Consider the following 25,155-nt stretch of genomic DNA (forward strand, 5'->3'; position numbering starts at 1 on the left):
GGGACAATAGGAGGAGTCAGTGGCAAAGCAACAGGTAGAAAGAGAGAGAGAGAGGTGAAGACTTCATTGTGGATTATCTGACACTGTCTCTAGGCATGTGTTTGTGTATGTTTGTACATGCTGTTTTGAATTCCTTTCTTCCACTGACCTTAAACTACTATTAAAGGCCCAACCACACACACATATACACATTTGTTTTAAGCCATTTAAATTTTGAATTTGTTTTCATTATAAAATTACACCTCAGCTAAAAAAACATCTTTTAGCTTTGGAATACAATGTTGTCTTTTCCTTTCTATATTTTTTAAGTTAGAATTTCTGGCTCATCTGTTGATATGTCATCATTACACATCCACATTGCACCTTTAAGATCGGGGAACCAGTTAGGGGCCTGCTGGATCTCTCTCAGTAAACCACAAAATCGCACCAGCCAGCATTACCACTACCTCCAAGCCCGTCACATGTATGTATGTGTTTGTCCCACCACCACCATTGCTTGACAACCAATGTTGGTGCATTTGCATCCCTGTAATTTAGCTGTTCAGCAGAAAAGACTGATAGAATAAGCACCAGGCTTACAAGAAATAAGTCCAGGGGTCAATTTTTTTGACTAAAGGGTGGTGCTTCAGCATGGCCACTGTCAAATGAAAGAATACCAGAAAAACGTTCATACCACTAAACCAAGAAGGTCCTTTTTTAAGGTTAAATAGTAATTCTGTTTACATTTGTGTAACAGATATTTTGGTTGGATTATATAGTCATTGGTATTACATTACTTTCTATATTCTGTAACTGTCACAAAATACTTTTCTAGGCCTGAAATTTTTGTGGGGATGGGGTCAGTTGATTAGATTGACCCTAGTACACAACTGGTACTTAATTTATCGACCCCAGAAGGATGAAAGGCAAAGTCAACCTCGGCAGAACTTGAACTCAGAATACAAAGACAGACAGTCATAATATACAAACATTTCTCATGGCACCAGTACACTGTTTACAGATGCTTACATTTTTTTTGTTTTCAATGAATTTGTCATGGGTCCAGCTAGTTATTATTATTTTATATTTTTCTGAAGAAAAGAAAATATTTAAGGAATACCTTAAATAAAAAAAGGATATATTCATATATACCTGATGAGGAGATGTAAGTTCTGCAGGAGCTCTAGCAAATAAGAAGCTCAAAACTAAACTATAAGGAATGACATCACCAAGGACAGGATTTCTGGAAATATGTTCACTAGACTGGAATAATAATGGCCTGAAAACAAAAAAAAAAGAATTCTTCAATTAAAATTTAATTTCATACAATTAAAATCAGTTTTATGTTACTAATAAAAAAGGGTTAAATATTAGAAGAGACATCTTTGTCAATAATCAGGCACATTCTGACTGTCTATTTCAGCATTCCTTCAGAGTGTTTTATAACACTTCTGTAACCTGTTTCAATACAGTTCTGTATATACTTTACATTATTGATTGTATATGGATATCTTTAAGTAATCAAAGGAAATCAGATTTGAAATGGAAACAAGAGTAAGATAGTAAAATATTTTTTAATCACTGATGTTGTTTAAGTTATTTATGAACGTTTACGACACTAGGAACATGCTACAAGTATATTATATAATATGAAGACTGTTCTATCAAATATTTATCTTATAATCTGCAAGATGTTATTTCTAATTGTAGATATCTCTCTTATATTTCCACAAAATTTCTATTTTTAGTTTCAAAATTATATTAATATATATTCTAAACATGATTTTGAAGCTAAAAGAAATTGTTTTATACTCAACACTCAAGGCTACAATTAAGTGAAGAAAAGGTAACTAAAACAAACCTGAAAGCTCTGAGAAGACGGTAGGGTCGACCTAGATCAGATGGACGATGACAAAATGGAGAAAGAGCACTTTCCATTTGAGCAAAATCTGATGCAAGTTTCATTTTCCCACCATCTCCCAGGGGCCGAATTAAGCAAGCATGTCGCACAAACAGTTCAATACATCGGCAACAAACTCCATTTATACTGCAATAAAACAATAACATGAAAGTGTATTTTTACAAATTTTTTCCCCTTCATTTGTATAGATACTTTTTTTAATGACTTAGTTGGGAGTGGAAGAGCCATGCCCAAGACCTTTTTTTTTTAGGACCTCCATGGAAAAAAGTTGACCTCTCTAATTGCTTTAAATGCTTGCAAGAGAGTGAACTTTACTAGAGATATACAAGGGTCAAATGGTGACATTTAACCCAAGTAACAGACTATGTCTATTACACAAAAACAGGAACAATTGCTCCACTAGACTTCCATACAGTTAGGGTTTACAAAATTCCACTCTAGAGGCTTTGATAGAACCAATGCAATTCTAAGATAAGACACATGCCCAAGGTGAACTTCTTAAACATAAAGCCATAATTGAACACGTTTTGGAGAAAAAAAAATTTAATTTTAGAAAATGAATTTGAATGGAATACAAATTTCTAAACACATAATGAGGATGGTGAATTTTCACAAAAAACAATATTTTAAATTACATATTCTACTAAATGCAGAATTATGTATGTGAGATAGAGGAACATATTTTGTTGAAACAAAGTAAATACTAAAGAAATTTGATTATTTCTAAAGTGGAAGCTAAAAGCATGAAATTTCATCTTTATACAGAAAATAGTAGATTTTCATATAATAACAGAAGTTATTTTTTCATTCTGAAATATGCAAAATCTCTTAAGTGATTTCAGCAAGTTTGACTGTTTGAATTGTTCTAGATTGCATCAGTATATAACAATTTTGTCTTTGAAGCCCAAGATTCTAAGATCTAAATTCACAACTACTTGTATCTTCCTGTACCATAAGTACCTTCCATTGTCAATGCATACAGCATTTTCATTCAACACTTGTCATCCATTTACATGACATAGCCCTACCAATACAATCATCTCTCTCACATACTAAGCCCAATGTCTCTCTCTCTCTCATTTGATTTTGATTTGCCTATAAATCTCAAGCTTGACTTGTCAAATAACTAGTAGAAATGAGAAAATTGTGACATGACATTTACCTGTTAAAGATGAAATCAGCACAAGTATACTGTGATAAATAGTCAGTGCGTGCTCGTGCAATAAAGCTCTGTAGTTCCTTCATGTACAGGGAACAGGGAGCATCTACAGTAGTACTGGTTGGAGCATCACTAAAATGTAAAGAGAACACCAGAGTTATACCTGAAGCAGGATGCTATTTTCACAATGCGATACATGTATTTAAAATTTTTTTTAATTTTAAACATTTTATTTGAATCAGATTTACATATCAATATTTTTCTTTCTATTTTATTTTAATCACTTAGGAAATTTTAAGGGATTAATATATTATATTATCAACTTAATACAAAAATATTTTGTCTTTGTGTCAAACCATTATCTATAATCTCATCTTTAACTCTTATAAAAGAACAGAGCCAATCTATTGCCCCTCACCAAAAGCACATAAAAAAAAGCAAAATCTCAAGAATATATATCAAGATGATTCCTGGTACTTAACACAGCATGTAACTTTAGAAATCAGAACCATGTAACTGAAGTAGGGTACATATGGCAAATATGAACCCTCTTCCTGATGTCTCTCATTGAAATAAAATATTTATATTAAAATAACTAATTGATTTAATAAGCTGTTTGTAGAAAAATTCACAAATCAAGAATTCTTGAAAGTAAAGGCACAAATAATGTTAATTCGTTTTTTAAAAAAACTAACCAAATAGTCTTTTAAAAGAAATCCAAATCATTCAGAAATATATGCAGCAGTATAAAAGCCATGACAAGATATTTTTAAACAATATTTACCCTGAAAAATCTTCTTGGTGAATGGTTAATATGATAGCTTCCAGTGCATCTGAGATAGATGACAGCAATGGCTGTATGCCTGAACTCATCAGCATAACAACATCCTGAAAAAAGTAGTAGTAACAATAACAATCTCTAGCATAGGCACAAAACCTATAAATTGATTTTTGTTTTGTTGGGGTCTTTTTAGGGAGAGGGGAAGCATTATAGTCTGGTACACAGTTTATCCATCTCAGAAGAATAAAAGGAAAAGTTAACAGGAATTGAACTGAGAATGTAAAAACAGTTAAGTAATGCAATATGCTCTGCCTAGTATTTTACTGATTTCCTATCTACCATTCTAATACAATAAAAACAATACACAGTGAAGAATAAATTCAAAACATGAAAGGAAAGCCTCAAAATAAATTTAGCAAAGACTGGGAAATGGGAAAAACAAAATATACAGAAAAAAATGGAGCTAGGGATTTCATAATGTTCCCAATGTAAATTACAAGAGATATTGTGAATACGACAGGTTAACAGGGAAGGAAGACTTTGTGTGACAGATGCATAGTTAGCAGTAAGTGACCCATGAAATAGTTTTTTAACCGTCTCTGTGTCTAACTTTACTCTCTACACAGCTCAAGAGTAATGATTGCAGATAATCTAATGAACAGAATCACAAACAAATTCAGGAGAATAACAATAGACCTCTCAACTACCATATTTGTTCACCTGAATCACTACTTTCCTCACAACTTTCACCAGTTTGATTGTCAAGAGTAAATATCATCAATAATTTTCTCAGCTGTAAAGAGTCTAAGCCTTGCTTGTTTATCAGACGAAGTGCTGGATTCATCATATGCTTATTTCATTGCAAAAGTCCATTTTTTATTTATTAAAAACAAAACTAAACAACAGTTATGGGGAATGATATTAACAATGAGTCATAAATACACTTAACTATAATGTTGCAACATTAACTTTATTTTCCTTTTTGGTCAAGATTACATTTAGGCTGTTCCTTGATATACCAAGAAGATGTAGTAATAGGTTTAATACTCAGTAAGCTTTATAGAAATAGTTGATAACTTTTGTTACCTAAATGACCAAATCAGCAGTGACTGAAGGTGTTTTGAAAGTATTGTAGCCAGAGTAAAGAACAGGGTGGTAAAAGTAGATTGTATGATGCTTTTGTACCAAGAGCAATGTATGATAGAGCATGATGAGCAATGAATGTAAAGTACACGTGAAAACTGAAAACAAATGAATCACCCATGCTCCACTGTTTTATGTTAGTGTATATGAAATGCAGAGCACAAATGAGGTGAGAGAAAACCTGAATATAAGAAGAATTAGATGTAGTGTACAAGGAAACAAGACTGAGCAGCCAATGTATATGGTAGATGATAGTTAAGCAACAAGTACCAAAAGATTCAAGTGGAAGAAACCTGTAAAAGAGGAAGTTACAGGTAAAGAAGATGAAAGTGCTTCTCAAGATGTTGAACCTGTAAATGAAATGACAAATGATTGCAACAAATGACATGATACTGAGTTGGAGAAGAACTGTTTAATTCATGCCAGCATGAAAAAGCAGATGGAAAATGTTGATAATGCACTATTATTGCACTTGAGAACAGTGAGCCAAAAGTGAAACCTACTTTTGACCCAGGTGAGGAGGGATTAGTGAAAAGCTAAAGCAACATGAAATAAACTAAACTGATACAAACCTTCAAAGATTCATTCAAATTTTCTAGGGCTTCACTAGGATAAAAGTTCAACCCAGAAATCACCTGTAACAAAAATAAATATAGCTATAGGGACATTTCCGTAAAATCAAAAGAATATATGTGATTCACTTCATCCCACTGTATGACTGGTATTTATATAATTTATACCATTTCCCCATTACATAGCAAAGAACATTTGTGAGATACTGAACACACATACTACAAACCCAATTATCAGATTCTATCTTATGCTAATAATTAAAATAGAAATGAATTTTATACTACAAGGAACAAAAAAGATATTACATTATGAAAATGCAAAACATTACTAGTTTTTTCAGATTCTACTTATACCTGAAAGATTTTTCTGATGCTCATTTTTTAAAATTTTATTTTCTTGACTATTTTACATCCATTTTTACATTGTGTTTGTTTTTATTAGAATAACAGCTTCATTAAAGTTTCATTAGTTTGCAGTGCTGAACTGAAATACTCTATGGGTCTGCAGAAGACACCAGGGAAATACTTTCCTAATTGACTTCATGAAAATGAAATCTTCTGTGATGGACTACAAACCCAACATGTTATAGCACATTACTGCTGTTGGCAGTACATCACAAGTAATTGGCAGGGCACTGCTAGCTATTACACTAATGAATGCATGTATATCATTACTGATGTCCAACCCATGCTAGCATGGAGAACGGACGTTAAACGACGATGATGATGATGATGATGTATGTTGTCACTGATTTCTCAGCAGTGCTAAGTCATACATTTTTTTGGTGAGAGGGGAACTGAATTATATTGACCCAATGGCAAAACAGCAAACTGGCAGAATCATTAGTGCATCAGATAAACTGCTTAGCAGCATTTCTTCAGGTATTTTACACTCTGAATTCAAACCCTGTCTAGGTCAACTTTGTCTTTCATCCTTTTAGACTCAAAATAAGTACCAGTTGAGCACTGGGGTCAATGTAAACAACTAATCTCTTCCTAAAATTACTGGCTTGTACCATAATTTGAAACAATTATTAACATATACTAATGCATACTATTAATAATACATATTATTGCTAGTGTATACTAATATATGCTAAACACTTCTTTGAGAAATAGAAAACATTAAAATTACTTTTGACACAGCTACATGGAATTGGTAAAGAGTGTTGACAATGACGGCATTGCGGATCTGTCCAGGAGTGGCTGGACGTATAACTTGGCTGGCTTCACCATCAGTGGTCAACTGCAATAATAAAATATTGAAAATTGATTAGTCACAGACAATCTTTTACATCACATACAATTCCATGTCTTGGAAATATTAACTTATTAGTTCAATCCTAACCAATATATATATATATATAGATCAAAACAGTTTGATTCAGACTCTTTGGTACTCAGAGTTTCAAGTGTGTGGTTAGTCTTCAGCCATTAGGGTCTGAATAAGAGTTCGATTGAAGAGAGTCAATGTTTACTACTGGACATTAGCCTGCAATTAGTCACGTGGTATAGCAGTTTGATGCTGGTATTTCAGCAACAACAATTAGTCAGAAAATACCACATGGTGAACAGGAAATCAACCTATGGTCAGAAGGTGATGTTAAACAAAGCAACAGATTAAGTCAGCCAAATAGCTTTCAACTGGATGCAGTCAAGGTTGCTTGTATGAATAGCAGCAGCCCTCAAGAACAGATAAAGACAGTCAGTCAGTGTCACTTGACAGCCACCCACCAGCAGTAAGGACTCTCCAATAAAAAAACTTACCAATTGTTCACTTTTAACACAGAAAAGCTTGACAGTTTTGGTGACATTTCTGGCCACAGTAACACTGAGCTTGGTGTCAACACTAGCCACATTCAGTTCACTGCAAACAACAAAATAAGAGAGAAAATAATTATAATTAGATATGTGTGTATAACTATTACTGGTTGACAATATTATGGTGGTAATGGTTGAGGTTATTGTAGATTGAACCAGATCATCTCTGATTCAGCAGAACTAAAATCACACTCTAATTGGTGGGAGGAGCTTCCTGCGACCAACTCTTACCTGTTTCCAAGTAAGGGGATATTTCTCCAAGGTAACACTTCTTTTAATTCCTATCTACCAAATCCACTCAGAATGCTTTGGTCAATGCAGGGTTATGGTAGAAGACATTTGCCTAAAGTACCACACAATAGGACTGAACCTGAAACAATGTGGTTGGAAAGCAAACCTCTCAACCACACAGCCATGACTATTATTATTAGAAAATCTGAGTTGGTGCTGACAGCAAAGTACAAATAAGATATAGTTTGATGCCCCATCATTCTAAGTTCAATTACTAACTTTGTTTTTCACTTCTCCAGTGTCAATAAAGAAATGTTAAAATTAAGTGGCTAAAGGAAAAAGGCAATACCTATTATTCTTATAGGCATTTCCAAACCAGTGAAATTGATGCAGTTGATTTTCAGCCTGAATTCCTGAAGGGTGTTAGTAGTAAAATCATGGACAAGGAAGGGAGTGTTCTATAAAGTTACAGCTTTGAGCAGGAATAATAGAGTAAACTGTTTAATGCGGAGTTTGAGGGGTAAGGAATAGTAAGGATGACAAGAGAGTTCATCATGTGGGCTTAGGTGAAAGGGGAATGTTGTTGCTAGTTCAGAGCAGAGGCCATTGTAATAGCAGGAGAAAAGATAGAGGGAAGATACAGCATGTCTATGAACCAGTGATGATAGCATATTGGTGACTGAATCTTTGCCAATCAGCCAAATAGCCCTCAATTGGATGCAGTCAAGGTTTCTTGTATGTGTAACAGCAACACTATCCCAAATATGTCAGTAGTACAACTATGTGGGTTGCCTTGGGTTTTGTAGATCAGCAAATTAATTGATTTTGAAGTATTCTTACCTCAGTTTTGTCAGTTTCATAGACATGAGGTCACCATGAGAGATTATCAGAGATTGTGAGGTCTATAATTTATAATTAATTTGATGTTTTTAGTTGTATGTTTCTAAGGTGTAAAACGGGTGCAATGCACTACTGCTCCCTTGATACATAGTGGCTGTATTGTTGAAGGGCAAAAGCTTATTATGCTATCAGTGAAGAATATTTCCAAGTTCTCTTTTCATGAAAGCAATGCATAAGAGATGTCTAGTTTGAATAATGGTGATGTCTATGTGCTGAATGTTAAGAGGAAGTGAAAGGCAGTATCATCTGCATAGAAGTTGTAGCAAGGTGAACATTAATGTACAGAAAGAAGAGTATGGGAGACATAACTGAACCTTGAGATACACCAGAGTTGATAGAATGAGGTCCAGATTGAGTCTCATCTGTAAAATACTACAGTGAGTCAATCTCACAAGAACTTCCAATCCAAGAAGTGAGAGATGAATGAAAACCATACTAGCGGTGGTAACAGGAAGGTATTCAGCTTTAAACAATAATTGCTCTGTAGTAAGAAAAGGTAAAAGGCATACCAGCCATAATTAAATAGTTAAAATATATGAAAAAAGGATAACTAAAAAATATTTACAACCCTTACCTGGCTATAGTTTTAACAATACTGTCAACTTCTTCCTTGGTTGGTGGATTTAATGACCCACTCGTAAACACCAAATTAATTGGATCAAAAAGGCGGGAAAGTGAACGTGACAAGTAAGCAGTTTCAAATGAAGCTAATGTATTTCTCAGTGCCATCTCAGAGCTACCAAATGCAAAAATATACAAAAGAATTAACTAAACAAACAAGTTGACAAAATCCAAACAATAAAAATCAATTACAAATGTTATAAAAGTTACATATATGATCTACATTGTATTGATAGTTGATATGGAAAAGGAGGAGGATTACACAGAAACAATAACAATCTATTAAAAATAATAAAGGTCAGTATTTGTCAGTCTGTCATAGACAGACAGACACACAGACACACAGAGCATTTTATGTCAACATTCAACACTTACCACTCTTTCTTTCTCTATTTCTCTCTTTAATATATATATATATGTGCATGTCTATGTAAATTACTCATGTACACACACATGCAAATTGGCAGAGTTGTTAGAGCATTAAATGCTTTACAGGGTTCATTTTAGCCCTCTCCTTTCTGAGTTCAAATCAGCCAAGTTCAATTTTGTCTTCCATCTCTTCAGGGTCAAAAAAAACATATAGAATGCCAGATGATACTCTTCTACTTCTTTATCTCCCCCTCCCTCAATAAATCGGATGTGGATAGACCTAAAGACAGATGGACAGGTTTAAATGCTCAGAACAATCAGTAAGAATGACATCTATATTTAGACAGAGATAAAATTGTTATTTAGTCCATAGACAGCCCTCATAAAGCAGACCAATGATTAAAGGAGGCATTCCAGCCACAACTATCCTGTGTATCTAAGATCACATTATCTAATGAATCCTTCCTTTTTTTTTAAGAAAGTAGAGTAGAGTTTGTAAGAAGTTTGGCTGCATTTCTATCAGGTCAAGCAAGCACATAGAGACCTGAGATAGATAAAATAATGTAACAATACAATACCATAACAGACTTTAAATTTATATCTTATCAGAAATACAAATATATAATTACACCTTGTCACTTAATCTTTCTTTATCCTCATGCAGAAAATTATGACCATCCCTTGTACAGTGCTTTAGCAAGAACTCAGCCAAACAATAGTAGTTGTTCTTATCATTTATCCCATGTCAGCCCTAATCTTGTAAACCTATGACCAAAACCATACCAACTTTGACCATCCCACATACTTTTAGAGCTATCTAATACTATATTAACTAAGGTGGCATCCCCACTTTTTCAAATGATGCAATTTGAGAGATGTTTGGTTACTATTTCAAGTATGTTAAATAACCACATAAAGCCTTCTTTGGTCCAAGCAACAGGGATACAAATACATAACTCTTCAATTCCGTAACCAACAAGCTAATTGGACCAAGCACAGAGTCAATTTTCAGAGAAGATTATGGTTAACTGAACTGACTCAGTTTTATTACTAGTAATTTTTTATAGGGCCAAGAGGGATGAGAGACAAAACCAACTTTGATGTAATTTGAACCCAGAACAGAAAGGGATGTTACAAAATACCATGAAGCATTTAAGTCAACAGACTGTTGTTTCTACCAACTCACTGCTCTAACTCTTCTAATTAATTATAGAAAATTGATGATATTTTAGAGCTGTAAATATATAATTATCCTGACTTACTCATAACCAGTCTTAGTGGCTGCCTTTTGACTAAAGAAATCATCATCAGTGGATTCTATAGCAGAAAAATCTGTATGGATTACACTTGTAGCTGTGTTGGATGTAACATTAAACTGATGAAGCCTTTTCCATAAATCGTTGTATAAACGTAGCAATTTGGGGTATTCACCTTCAAATGCTTGCTTCAGAAAAGATGTATCTTGAATGATAAAAAGAAATAAATATAATAAAATAAATATACATACATTTACATAAATACACACAAATATATATTAAGGTAGGCATAATGATTATATAAAACCATTAGATATATATATATATTAAAGATAGTTAAAAACTAATTAGATGTTAATAGAATGTTAATTAGCTATCTTAACAGAAAAAATAAAACTTGACATCACTCTTTTGTAAGATACAATTTGTTATTTCGTCCTAGTAAGGAACACTAAAAGGATGGGTAGAAGGAATATTACTATACCTCGGGCAGCTGCCTTAAATTCATCAGTCAAAATACTAGTGACACTCTCCCAGAAATCTTGCATTATGTTGATGGGTTCATCTGAAGTCTGATAGAGGATAAATAGAGCAATCAAATGGATTAGCATCATATGATGTGGGTTAAAGAAACAAGCTAAAACTTGGGCATGTTCAGAAAATGTCTGTAATTAAAAACATAGTAATCACAACCCAGTAAAATATAAGCACATTTTGTAGTACCAGTATATTCTACAAAATGAGCAAGACGCAGTCCTTGTTTCATCTTTCAGATGCATACATAAATAAATAATTTTTCCATAGGAGGAATAATTAGAGAAGGTCTTCATAGTCATTTTAAGTCTAAAACCAGCTTCCTAACTTCATTCCTTGCCGAGATATCACATTCGGAAAGTTGCGAAACTTTGACTGCGTTTTTCTCAGTTTTTAAGTCATGGTGCTTACGACATCTGTTACTAAACTCCTCATATGTAGCATGAAATCTTATACAACCAAATACAGAATACACATGTAAATATAAAGGTTCAAATATGAACAACATCCAGCAGGTTTCAATAATTACATAATTTCTTCCTTTTATTCACTAAAATATTGTATGAAGGAATGAAGTACTGAACAGTTAATGTGAAAATCATTTGTTGAAGATGTCACAAGAAATACAGTCACCACCTTCACCAAAGTAAAGTTTGCTATTCAATCCAATTTATAATGATAAAGACCATCAAAAGTGTATCAATTCTAGGGACTATAACTGGTAGGTCATGAGAAGACAAAAGAGGCTACAGAAGCAAGTTGTGAGGACAGATGTGACAGTGATAGGTCATGAGAGGATAGCATCCAACGTCTTAAAGATAAAGGAATAAACATTTACTTTATTGCTTTAATCAGTACGCAAGTGAAATAGAGAGAGTTAGATACTTGGTGGTGTGGAGTATGAAAATAAACTTCAAAAGGAGTAAGAGAGAAAATAGGAGTTTTTAATATCTGTATCTTTCTAAAAGACAGTGGTGACATTATAGAAAAGAACTCAAAGAGCTACAATCAAGAGTCAAACTTGAGTCACAAACTCAGATCAAAAGGAACAATGGTGCAACCTCAATGAACTTGATAAAGAATATGAAATGAAGAAAACTATACACACCTTTGAGAGTTCCTCAATGAAACAAATGTGAGTGACAGGGTCACGTTTCTTTGTCAACACCTTCTGTAAATGCTGAATCTAATAATTACAAAATGATAAAAAAATATTTATAAGATAAACAGAAGAGTGAAGATGATAATGACAATGAAACTCACAATGAGATGATGATGATGATGATAATGATGATGCATATAATGAGTTATTATAAGGATTATGGTAATAATAATAACAGCTATGGTGATGGTAGTAACAACAACAATGGAGACAATGACAACAATAACAATAATAGTGATAATAATGAAGATGATTCAAACCACCATCATCATCACCATTGTTTAAGATTCACTTTTCCATGCTTTCATGAGTCAGACAGAATTTGTTGAGGTGGATTTTCTACAGCTGGATACCCTTTCTGTTGTCAATCCTTGCTTGTTTCCAAGTAAGTTAATATTTCCCTCATGACATAAAAGATTAAAAACAAGGAGTTTACAACTATCACACAAGGAATCAGTAACACACACACACACACACACACAAACATATACGCATACACAAACACACATACATATATGGTGGGCTGCTTTCAGTTTTCTTCTCCAAATCTACTCACAAGGTAATATGCAATGAGACTGAACTCAAAACCATGTGATTGGAAATCAAATTTATTACCACATAGCCATACTTCAATTCCTTCCAGTTATTCAAAAGAAATTTCAGGAAGTTATATCTTATTGATGAACTGATGAATAACAGAGGCAAATAGTGAAATGATATTCTCAAGAAGTTTACAATGTCTACCAATATGTTAAGTCTATCATACTTCTCATTTCTTGTATTTGCCTTTAACCCTTTAGCATTTAATCTGGCCATGTGAGGCCCAAATATTCTATATGTTTTATGTTTAAAATGATCAGATCCAACCTCTCATACCTACCCTACAATGTGATTCTAAATATATACAAACACACCATTGAAATCTTAAAGCTACAAGATAATGCATGATTAATTCAAAACTATGTGAATAAACAATACATTTGACAAAGATATCTGAGTGCTAAAGGGTTAACTGGCCTACAGAACAGTCTCTCAGGTCTTCACATTTTGAAATGGAGTGTTGAGAAACCATGATAACAAATGAAGATAATAATATTCATGTTTAGTTTTAACTGCAGCAGGTTTGAGCTTCAGTATAATATCTGAAATACCAAACTTCAGTCTGGTCTAAAATTAATGTGAACCACAGCACACTCTGTAATGAATGGTTAACAGTTAAAGACTTGAGAAATAGCAATTTAATTATATAAAGAAACCACTCACAAGACTGATGTCTCACTTAGTGATTCTCTGCACTAAACACATAATTTTTCTGGGTCAGTGTATAATCAACAACACTGACTCCAATATATTACTGGTATATATTTTATTTACTCCAAAGGAATTAAAGGCAAAAATTGACCTCCAGCATGATCAGAACTCAGTGCCAATCAAAGTTATAGTAAAGCATCCAGTTCAAATTCCAGCTGCATCAGTTATTTTGACAGGCTTTCTTAACAGCTTAAACCACCTCAAGATGACCCATTTATTGGATGTGCATATGTGTATTACAAACTAAGATACAGCATCCATCTACCTTTTTATATATAACAACAGCGATAAATTGTAAAGACTATAACTAACCTGAGCACAAGCAGCATAAATATTATCCATCAATTTCTCCATGTTAGTCCAAAGATTTGCTCGGTAAGCAGCTGTGTTTCCAGTCACTGGCATCAATGCTCGGCCAGGACCACCTAAAAAGAAATTTAGACAGCAAAGTAATAACAATGGAGGGTAGCAGCTGGTTGAGTCAATATGATTTTAACTGGTCGGCCAAGAAGATTATGACTGGTATCCCACTTACAACACTAAACTGTACCTCTGGTAAAGGTACTTAACTTTCAATAACCTGGTACACTTTGTGGTAAATAGGTACAATCAGAAAGTAGAGTTTACTAATGTGAATAATAAAGAAGGGTACAATTTCTGGCTGCCACATTAGTCTACTGAATTGAACTTAATCCTCCCACAGGCCTGGAACAGGTAATGTGATTTCTCTTACATTAGTCCCCTTGAATTACAACAAGTAAATAAAGTCTTTCAATTGCACCCCAATAACCCAAGAGAAGATCTCAGCATGATGGAAGAATCCAGAGAAAGCTCAGCATAAAGACATGAAGAAAGGTTTGGCTCAAAGGATGGCTTAATATGACAAAGAAAGGCAGGATTGCTCGACATAAGGGAACACTTGAAGATTTAACATAAAGAAGAATCAGATTCAAATAACTTCAACAAAAAACTTAATTATTCAGATACTTTCCTATTTCATTAAATAGAACAAATAAGTCAGATATGTATTCCTGCATAATACTTGATTCCTTTTTTGATACCACTTGGGGAAGGGGGTATTTTCTGTGAAAGGAGATTGAATCTTAGCATCATAAATTCAACCCACTATGCATCATTTATAAAAAAGCTTATTCAGTACTCCGCCATGAAACAATACTCTCATTTGAGGCTTACGCTTGTTACCAGGGAATATTTAGTTGCTTTGGTGTGTCCAGAACACATCAGAGCAACTGATGATGCAACACTGCAACTCATTGTGATTGTAAAAAATGCATTTAACTGAATGAATCATTCTTATGGGAAGCATAAGGACTTCTGCCTACCAAATTCAATCACAAGTCTTCAGTCAGCCCAAGAAGACAATTGCCCAAGGTGCCATGCAGTGGGGTTGAACCCAAAATCATGTGGTCAAAAAGCAAGTTACCTAACCAAACAGCAAAAACAAAAATTTGTACATCAACTGACCTTGACCTTGTGAGGGGAGCTGTTGTTGTAAAAGCTGCATATTAAGACAGTTCTTAACATTTTGGTGAAGAGTTTCACGACAATTGTTCACAACCTTCTTCACTGTTGCTGAGAGCGAATTAAGATTGTAGAACACTTGCAGTGAAGTTGCCACTTGACTTTGATTCTATAACAAATTTATGAAAAAAAAAATATTCATTTCAAGTGGTTGTTACTCAAATCAAACAATCCTACTATACGTAAATAGAGGTGAAATGAATCAAATAGTTAATGTACTGCACAACCCATTTATAGGTCGTTGTTTTAATATTCACTTTTCCATGAAATTCGTTGAGATAAATTTTCTACAGCTGTCACCAACACTCATTTGTTTCCAAGCAAGGTAATATTTCTCCACACAACTTAGCAACACAACTACTACTACTAGCCACTACACCTAATTCTTCCTTTCCAGCACACCTGAAATCATCTCCCCGCTCATATCTTTCCTGAATGTAATTATCTGCAACATATTAAACAGAACATTAACATCAACCTCACCTACTTGCACAGGTAATTGTCACTGATTCAACAAATAAAAGAAAAAAATATGCATTTAGTCTTTAATCTACCAGCCTAACTACATAGCTATGTACTAAGCTACTTATAATTTTAGCAACCCTCATTTGGTTGCTGGTCAAAATCGCTAAGGAATTTAGTATTGAATGGATATTTGTTAAAGCACCAACAAACTACTCATATTAAAGGTCATTTAGTTCTTTGGTTAAATGTCATCATCATCATCATGATTTAACTGTTTTCCATGCTAGCATGGATTGGACAGTTTAACAAGAAATGGCAAGGCCAGGGCCCATACTGGGTTTCATAGTCTGTTTCAGTTTAGTTTCTATGGCTGGATGCTTCTCCTAACACCAACCACTCTACAGAGTGTACTGGGTGCTTTTCATGTGACACTTTCACCAGTGCCTTTTACGTGGCACCAGTACTAGTACTTTTTACATGGCACCAACACCAGTTTAGTTTCTATGGCTGGATGCTTCTCCTAACACCAACCACTCTACAGAGTGTACTGGGTGCTTTTTATGTGACACTTTCACCAGTGCCTTTTACGTGGCACCAATACTAGTACTTTTTACATGGCATCAACATCAGTGCTTTTTATGTGGCACCAGCACCAGTGCATTTTATGTGACACATTGATTTTAGGACCTAACAACAAAAGTGGCACATTATACAAACATACAGCTGTTATTATTATCAGATGGATAAAGGAAATGCCTCACCTGTGTTTCCATTCCTTGCTCCAACATTTTCTGAGCTTGTGCCTCTACATCTTTGCGAGCTTGTTTAATGAATCGGCGATCTGCTTCAATCACCTCAATTCCACTTAAATCCATTCCTTCACATACATAATCTGCATTAATTAAAAACAATATGTGAATCTCTGCTTCCATATTTACATGCTACTTCGTATTAGGAAACCTACAAAGGAAGACAACATTCTCTAGGAAATTGAAAATGGATATGTGAACACAAGTTTACAATCAACTACAAAGATTTTATTCAAATTACGACTGTTTTTTTAAAAAATGTCTAATTATTACTTTTTAAAATCATCATCACTTAACCCTTTAGTGTTCACATCATTCTGCCAAAATTAATCCCTTTTTATCCAAATTGTTTTGAATTAATCATGCATTATCTTGTAGTTATAAGATTTTGATGAGGTAGCTGTTAATTTTTAAGATGATATTGTAGGGTTGGTGTGAGAGACCAGATCTGGCCAGTTTGACCATAAAACAAGCAGAATACTTTTGGCCAGATATGGCCGGTTTAATTGCTAAAGGGTTAATGTCCATGTTTTAGGTTGGAATGGGTAGATATACATTCATCTTTTACTTGTTTCATTCATTGAACTAAAGTCATGCTGGAGCACTGCCTTGAAGGATTTAGTCAAACAAATCGAGCCCAACACTTATTTTTTTAAAGTTTGGTTCTTCTATCAGTTTCGTCTGCTAAACCACTAAGTTACAGGGATATAAACAAACCAGTACCAATTGTCAAGTGGTGAATGGTGGACATACACAAGCACACACACATATATAAAGTGGGCTTCCACGCTGTTTCCATCAACGAAATTCACTCATAAAGCATTGGTCAGATCAGGACTATAGCAGAAGACATTTTCCAAACATGCAGTGCAGTGGAACTGAACCAAAAACCACATGGTTGTAAAGCGAGCATCATCACATAGCTATAACTGCACCTATCCAAGTGGAAATCTTTAACAAATGTCGTGCAAAATAAGACCGGAGACGATTAAATCTGTTTGCATTACAAATGGTTTGGGATACTCAGTATATTTTATTACAAACTTCTTGAATCGTAAGTCTAAGTTTCCGTGTTCGATTATTCAAACATTTGAACAATCATAGACGTGAAACAGTTACAAATTTACGATATTGGAGCTAGCTTCTATTAGAATGTGCGCGCGCATATTTTATACGCAAGAAAAAAGGAAAATTGCTCCCTTACCGAGTTCATTGAGACTCTGAGCAGCTTTAGTTATCTCCCTTGCACCACCCTCAAGCTGACTGCGTAGTCGTTTACTTAGATAAAGTATGCGGATAATCCGTCGCAAAAGATCACAAGCTTCCTGAAGAGATATATAAAAAAAAATCACTTATCGTGTCATCATTACACAATTTATATTATTCTTTATGTGATAAAGAAAAAAAAATTTCCAAGAGATTCGTCTGCAACTGTAGCTAGTATGGTGTATGATGTAAGGGATGTAACTATTTTTATAGCTAAATAGCACTTTATGATGTTACTCCACCATTTAATAAATTTTTACTACCCATGCATGATTATTAATACACATACATTCTTCACTATCATTTATCGAGTACATTAAAATATTAAACCTATATGTTTTATTTTTAACTCTGAACAATGACAATATTACGTATTTTAATTTTCAGAACCGCCTATATCTATGAGAATTATTATTCATTGATTTTTTAGCAGTTATCATAGAAGAGCAGTAGAACCTACAGTTGCTAAAGAAATAGATTTAGACTGAATAGCCAAAGACGATACTTTAGACGATACTGTGGAGCAGAAGAGTTGTGCACACCAGCAGAAAATAACCCACTGTCCAACCTCTTTGTACTATCAACAAGCAGCAGTTATAGTTAGACATGAGCAATGATGGTGAACCTTTGAGTTGCCACAGACAAAAAAAAACGTTCTCTAAGTCTTTGCTGTGGCAAGTTGTTCAAATTTGGTACTTTAAATATATTATGTCTTAAGCTTTTGCTTTGAGCACTAAGGAAACAGAGACACACTGTGTGTGTCCCTTAAAACTCATGAGAAATGCATTATTACAGTTTTATTTATCATTCCTCAAATGTGGTGCTTTATGCAAGCATTTGTATACAAACGTTTTTATAATTATTGTAAGAGCAGCCAGATTGTAAAAATGTAGAAAAACAGACTAGTTAGGTTACAGTGCCAAGTTCAATAAAGTATGATTCTTGGCTTTCATTTGACTAGGGCCTAACTATTACAAGATAATCACAAGATTCTAACAGGATAGCAACTGACCTGCATCAATATTTATGCAATAGAAAAAATGTGGCATATTTTTTATACAATGATGAGGAATATTTAATAATTTTCCTATGAATAATTCTACTTAAAATATTAAAATGTTCTTTCTAATCAATATACCATATATTTTTTTTAGTTGCAAATAACTTAGCCTACTGAAAATTTTGATCACTATTAAACTACTATTTTTACTGACCACTATATATAAGATGTGACCAAAAACGAAGAAATCAACTTTCAAAATGATAATAAAGTCTTCAAATAAAATTTTAAAAATTCAATTCCCTGACCTGTAATCTTCTTAGCTGTGCAGTTCTCATTACAATTTTGTTGAATGGGTCACTTACTTTGCACCGAATTCTATGTAAAGAAATTAAAAATAGAAAGACACAAAAGCATTTTAGAAAGAATTGTCACTAAAATTTTCAGAATGTATCTGTCCTCATTACTGCATAAGTAGTGTTAACATAACTTAGCAGTGTCAACCAATCTCAATAAAAAAAACCATTTTTGTTTATCTTTCCCTTTAGTATTCAGATTACTCTATCAAATGTAATACTTATTTACTCATTGTTTTGACTTAATCGTATATTATCCCAAAACTTTGAGATTTCAATGATGTGATTGTTTATTTTTAGACTGACATTGTAGAGTAAGTGTGAGAAGCTGGATCTGGGCAGTTTTAACATAAAACAGGTAGAGTAATTGAGCCAGTTATGGCTGGTTTAAACACTGAAAGGTTAAATCACTAACACAAAGATGAAATACTGGATGAGCTACAAATTATTATATGTACCTTAGTGTTGTATAATCTTAGACTTATGACATTTGGTTAGCTAAACAACTTAGCACAATCCACACTCTATTGTTCCAAATATACTTCATCTAGCTGAGGAGCATACTACACATGTCACTTTGCAGCACCCAACAGGGTAAAATATAGTGCTTTGGACTAGTCTTGAGGAAAAGTATTTCAACATGTGTATGTTATAAGATTGGAAAATTATAAATCAAAGGACTGCCTTCAGATAGTTTACCCTAATGTATACTAAGTTAAATTTACTTTCTTGTTTACAACAGATCATTAGAAATGCCCAGAATATTAAAATCCCAAAGTCAACAGATGTTATAACTAAAGATTTCTAAAATAATTGTTGTGCATCTGAAAATAAGATACAGCAATGCTTTTGCAGCAAACAGTTGTAAATTTGTCAGGTATAAGTTGATATGTTTATTAGATGTAAGAGAATTGCAAAACTTTTTAAAACTTTGCTGTGGTAAATAGCAGTCTGTATTGGCAAAAATTAATTCAAAACATTAACTGAATAAGTTTTAATTAGCAAAAAAGAAGAAACAAATTCTAATATTTTGGGAGTTTTTTGTAATCTTTCTTATAAACATCAGTTAAATGAGTTTTTAAAATACTGGCCTCTCATTAGCATTATATTTAGGGAAAAATTTACTTCATATATTTCCTACTATAGAAGCCAAGCCAATGTCACTGTTACTTTAACCTACAAACTACTACTTAGGAGGTTTTGCTGCATTAAAAATATTCTTAATACCACAAGACATGGGTCCAAACCTTGCTGCAAGGCAATGTGATATGTCTCTAGATGATGCACATTACTTCACTTGTATCAGTCTACTTCAATAGTTAGTAACTGGAGGAAAATCCAACTGTAAAATAATTTCCTCTAAGAATTTGCAAAATCAAATTCACATTAAAAAATAAAATCCACCATGGTAAGACATATTAAGAAAAAGATTTCAAAATAGACAAGACAGATATGTTATTGTGATTTTTTTATATTAAGTGTTGGGTTTGTAGTCTGCAAACCTTTTTGTTTGTTTTTTTCTGATTTTCTCACTGTTAAAGGTTTTATGGCCAAGTAGGAAACAAATTTATAAAAAATTTTTTTTTTAAACTAACCGTTCCATTGCAGAGAGCAAGGACTGAATTCTTGATTGCATCATTTGAAGGACACCTGATAAAGAAGAAAAAAATTAACAAAATTTTTAGAAATCAAAAATTTTACTATAATTGTTTTCACTTGAATTAATTGAAAAATAAATTATAGATAATCAAAATAAAGTGATATAAAGATATTTACAAGTTTTAGCAATGTATTTATTTAACAATTATTTAGGGAACTGTTTTTTAAAATATTGTAATCAATTACCTTCAAGGGTTTCCACACCAGTAGCCTGGGAAAGTAAATCTTCATGATGATCTACAATCTAGAAGTAATGTAAAAAAAATTATTTATACGTAATAAAATAAAAATGAACTTTTTCTATGAGTGTACAGATATAGAAAAAGTTCATATATTTGGTACTATGAACCCCTAGATATCCATGTGAAGCCTTACAACCAAAACATAATCATTTGGACCCAGCTGACACTCAATTATGTTCTCTGACTTATAAAACTACAATTACTTTGGAGTAAGATAAACTCTTTGAAAATAAGTGACCGGTTACAGGACAGTTATTGCTCAATGGCTGAAACTCAAACAAATTTTGAGACTGCTAATGTTCTTTGAGTGAGACTCAAGTGAATGAGGCTGCTACATGTATGTTTGTAAACTTATTGCTCAGTATATTGGCTCAAAGGCATTCAGAAGCTCAGGATTTAAAGACTTGATATATATTCTTATACCTGGTTCTATAGTGTGTTACATGATTTCATTTTTTTTCATTAACAATATTTATTTTATTGACCCAGCTCAGATGAAACCAAAGTCTTTTCAATCATTCTAAGTATACCACTGTACAGCTTCAAGCCAACTCATAGCCTAGGACTTTTAACACATATCAATGCATGATGTGGTGACTGATGAAGCAGATTGGCCAACAAGAGTTGTGTTTAGTGCCACGTAAAAAGCAATTGTGCTGGTGCCCTGTAGACCTGTTAAAAGTACCCAACACACATACTGTAAAGTGGTTGGCATTAGGAAAGGCATCCAATCATTGAAATCAAGCCAAATCAGACTAGAACCTGATGTAGCTCCCCAGCTTGCCAGCTCTGGTCAAAACCGTCCAACCCAAGCTAGCATGGAAAATGGGTATTAAATGATGATGATGTATACAGAGTAAATATAAAATCGACAAGAAAGTCAACAAATTGAACAAGAAAACTTCATAACCAGCAGTTGTTAATGACAGAAAGAGTTTCTTCCAATTATGTAGAAATCATTAAAGATCTAGAAATAGCTTTAAAGCAACAACAGGCTCCACATTATGCTATTAGTATTAATTTTATCGATTCTAGTAAGGGCGTAGTGACTCCCTTGAGGAATTTAAATTCAGAAACTGGTGGATGAAATAAAACATTTTAACACCTCCAGTATGGTATTTTATTGATCCGTGCTGAGTCCCAGAGAAGAACTTGAATCCAGAAACTAGAGCCAACATGTACCAGCATGTGTTATCACCAAAGATAACTTTTTAATGTCACAAAATTTATTTCAAAATTATAGTTATTTCAATATATGTAAACATATTTAACTTTATCATAAAATAATTTTATTATAAGTTAAAGAAAAGCAGAAATGCATCATTTTTCAATGGTAAAAGTTCCAGAAATCTGTTTCTTAAAATTTATTAAAAAGAGTAAATGCTTTAAATGTCTGTTTTTATATTTACCAACTGCAAAGAGTTTTGTAACCAAGTATCTAAATTTTGGTTTAAAATTTTGGCACAAGACCAGCAAGTTCAGAGGAGGGGTTAAGTTGATTACATCAACCCCTAGTGTTCAACTGGTACTCATTTTATTGACCCTGAAAGGATGAAAGACAAATGCAACCTCAGCAGAATTTTAACTCAGAACGCAAAGATGGACAAAATACTGCCATGCATTTTGTCTGACATGCTAACAATTCTGCTAGCTTGCCACCCTCAAGTACCTAAATATTGGTATCTAAGTACAAATTAATGCAATATTGTGACAACTAATAAGAGATTTTCAAACCTGATTATGGATCTCCTTGTCCAATATGGCCATGCCATCTGTAAGTTTTGCAAGTTGTTCTCCTATAGCAATTCCTTGGATAGTTTTATTAGCATGAGCTTTGACATCAAACTTATCATCCAGGAATGGGTTGAAGGTTTCTAAAGAAAAGAAATATAAAATTAATCAAAAACTTTTCACCGAGTCATTGAAATGATGACAAATGGAGTTGGAATTAAGCAGTAATGTTCAGTAATAGTTATACAATACAAACTTTAACTTCAATTTAAAAAAGTAAATTTTATCCCCTTAAATGTTGTATAGATCAATATTGATACGAAATTAGCTAAAAAGATTAATAAATAGATTGCCGAACAGTGAGAAATAAACAGTGTTTATGAGTAATCTACATAATTCAGTAGGTCACCAGCTTCGATTAAACACAAGTGATATTTCTGACAGAAAGTTACCAAAAGAGAGTCTATCGAACGCATAAATGAGTAGTAGTAGTTTCTAATACAGGTACAGCGCCAGAAATTTGTGGGGAGGGAGTTAGTGGATACCATCGATCTCAATACTAGATGGTACGTTATTTCATCAACATCAAAATGATGGAAGACAAAACTGAGTTCGGTGACATTTGAAATCAGACCAAAAACAGCCAGAAGAAAAATTGCAAGGTATTTTTTCGACGCACTTGTATGTGTATGTGTGTGTGTGAAATAGCTGCTTAGTGCTTCAAAGTAATGCTACTTTTCTGAAAATACGAAAAAAAAAACACGAGTACCTATTTTGTGCGGGTAAAAGTTACAATACCTTAAAACATTTACTGGGTTTCCTCCATACAATTAATTCTAATGTTTTTAAGCCATACATTACAATGAGTGTCATGTTCCAAACACCTACCTACTTCAATTCATTTTCACTCGATGATGACAAATTACATATTTCTCATAAGTTTCTACCCCATACCCCTTTAAGGATCAACATATTTCATTATATATATATACATCAACACTTCATCATCCCAGAGTTTAATACCTGCAGGTGTGTCCGTCGTCAAGAGATCAAACATAACAACAATTAGTTTACCGCCGTCAATAAAACAATGAAGTATCCTATGTATTTATTTATCATACAGTTACGATAGTAAAGCAAATTTAGGTTGTATAAACATAGTTTAGACTGCAAAATAGTTAAATAAACAAGGTAACTTCGTAAATATTTACCATCTGAATTGAGTTGATGTAACACGTCATCCTCCATGTTAGATAAAATTATACTTAACTACAGACACCAGCCGGCAATGACTAAAGAAAGAAAAAATAAATGAAAATAAATCTTAAACTACAGATAATTATTAGTAGAAAAATTCAAGTCACTTTATCTTCTTTTCAGTGTAATATTGTCCGAAGTTTAGAGTATTTCAAGCACTTTTTCACTTAAAAGACCACAATTGAAACTGAACCAAAAGATACTTGTGGTGAAGATAGAGTTAAATTATTTGACATGACACCTATTGTTCACTTTCTCCTTTACAAGTGTCTATTTAAACATATTCAAGCAGTGTACATAAGCCATTGATCTTGGTATCACTAATTCATAGCTATCAAAATGATCAGTGCGATCAATTATACTGGATATGGTTTAATAGATAATACGTGCAAGGTAAACCTCCGTAATGTCAAAGGAAGGAAAAAGGTGTCTCTACATTAAAAAATCTATACAAATGTAAATAATTATTGTGCAGATTACAAATACCACTAGCTGCAAATATTTCTGCATACATATACATACGCATAATATACATGTTTCTGATCAGGGATCTTTTCGGTTTGAACGGCAGTTTTTTCTAGCGGTGTCATATGAAATTGTCACCCATAATTATGACCCTAGTATCGATCTGTTGCATTTCTATCTGTTTTAGGGTTAGGGTTAGGGGTGGGGGAAGGGTATCTTTTTGTCTTCAGAAATATAAATAAACCCAATCTGTTTCTTAAAGGAGGGACATATTCATTATGCACAGAATGTTATTTACCTAAATGGAGGTCAGCGATTGGTTAAAATTGCCGAAATGCTCGAAATTAAAGACGAAATATGTTACAACATATAGAATTTTCTCAATAAAGCCAAGAAAAAAATGATGTTTTATAAACACTTTCTACCAGTATACGAAGTTTAGAAGTGTTTAGTTATGTGGAAATTATTTTTAAAAACTGCTGTTCAAACCGAAAAGATCCCTGATCAGTTCTGACCGAGCAGACCTATGACCAAAGCTGTTCCAGCTATATTGATCCTGTGTTTGTTTGTTTTATCTTCCTTTCGTTTTTTATTGGATAACTA

At 33.3% G+C, this 25,155-nt stretch overlaps 3 protein-coding genes across 3 annotated transcripts in view; 2 read left to right on the plus strand and 1 right to left on the minus strand.

Moving 5' to 3' along the window:
• The window catches only part of LOC115209718 (4-hydroxybenzoate polyprenyltransferase, mitochondrial), a 21,181-nt gene extending 20,328 nt beyond the window's left edge, over positions 1–853 (plus strand). The window contains exon 9 of the mRNA XM_036501307.1: positions 815–853. Coding sequence (XP_036357200.1) covers position 815 — 1 coding nt within the window. The 3' untranslated portion in view covers positions 816–853. The remainder of the gene's footprint in view (positions 1–814) is intronic.
• LOC115209126 (conserved oligomeric Golgi complex subunit 5) overlaps positions 1–24,628 on the minus strand; it is a 27,494-nt gene extending 2,866 nt beyond the window's left edge. Inside the window, exons 1-21 of the mRNA XM_036501304.1 lie at positions 24,610–24,628; positions 24,042–24,122; positions 22,834–22,973; positions 21,044–21,101; positions 20,794–20,848; positions 19,151–19,220; positions 17,781–17,901; positions 16,529–16,659; positions 15,246–15,411; positions 14,073–14,185; positions 12,396–12,473; positions 11,238–11,325; positions 10,760–10,958; positions 9,082–9,243; positions 7,323–7,422; positions 6,691–6,801; positions 5,556–5,618; positions 3,844–3,947; positions 3,063–3,191; positions 1,841–2,026; positions 1,132–1,258 (exon numbers count right to left, since the gene is read on the minus strand). Coding sequence (XP_036357197.1) covers positions 1,132–1,258; positions 1,841–2,026; positions 3,063–3,191; positions 3,844–3,947; positions 5,556–5,618; positions 6,691–6,801; positions 7,323–7,422; positions 9,082–9,243; positions 10,760–10,958; positions 11,238–11,325; positions 12,396–12,473; positions 14,073–14,185; positions 15,246–15,411; positions 16,529–16,659; positions 17,781–17,901; positions 19,151–19,220; positions 20,794–20,848; positions 21,044–21,101; positions 22,834–22,973; positions 24,042–24,078 — 2,238 coding nt within the window. The 5' untranslated portion in view covers positions 24,079–24,122; positions 24,610–24,628. The remainder of the gene's footprint in view (positions 1–1,131; positions 1,259–1,840; positions 2,027–3,062; positions 3,192–3,843; positions 3,948–5,555; positions 5,619–6,690; positions 6,802–7,322; positions 7,423–9,081; positions 9,244–10,759; positions 10,959–11,237; positions 11,326–12,395; positions 12,474–14,072; positions 14,186–15,245; positions 15,412–16,528; positions 16,660–17,780; positions 17,902–19,150; positions 19,221–20,793; positions 20,849–21,043; positions 21,102–22,833; positions 22,974–24,041; positions 24,123–24,609) is intronic.
• Positions 23,237–25,155, plus strand: part of LOC115209127 (purine nucleoside phosphorylase LACC1) — a 35,302-nt gene continuing 33,383 nt past the window's right edge. Inside the window, exon 1 of the mRNA XM_029777272.2 lies at positions 23,237–23,492. The gene's annotated coding sequence lies outside the window, so the exon portion shown is untranslated. The remainder of the gene's footprint in view (positions 23,493–25,155) is intronic.

This window comes from Octopus sinensis, linkage group LG3 (genome assembly GCF_006345805.1).
Source record: "Octopus sinensis linkage group LG3, ASM634580v1, whole genome shotgun sequence".
In the NCBI taxonomy this organism is placed as follows: Eukaryota; Metazoa; Mollusca; class Cephalopoda; order Octopoda; family Octopodidae; genus Octopus; species Octopus sinensis.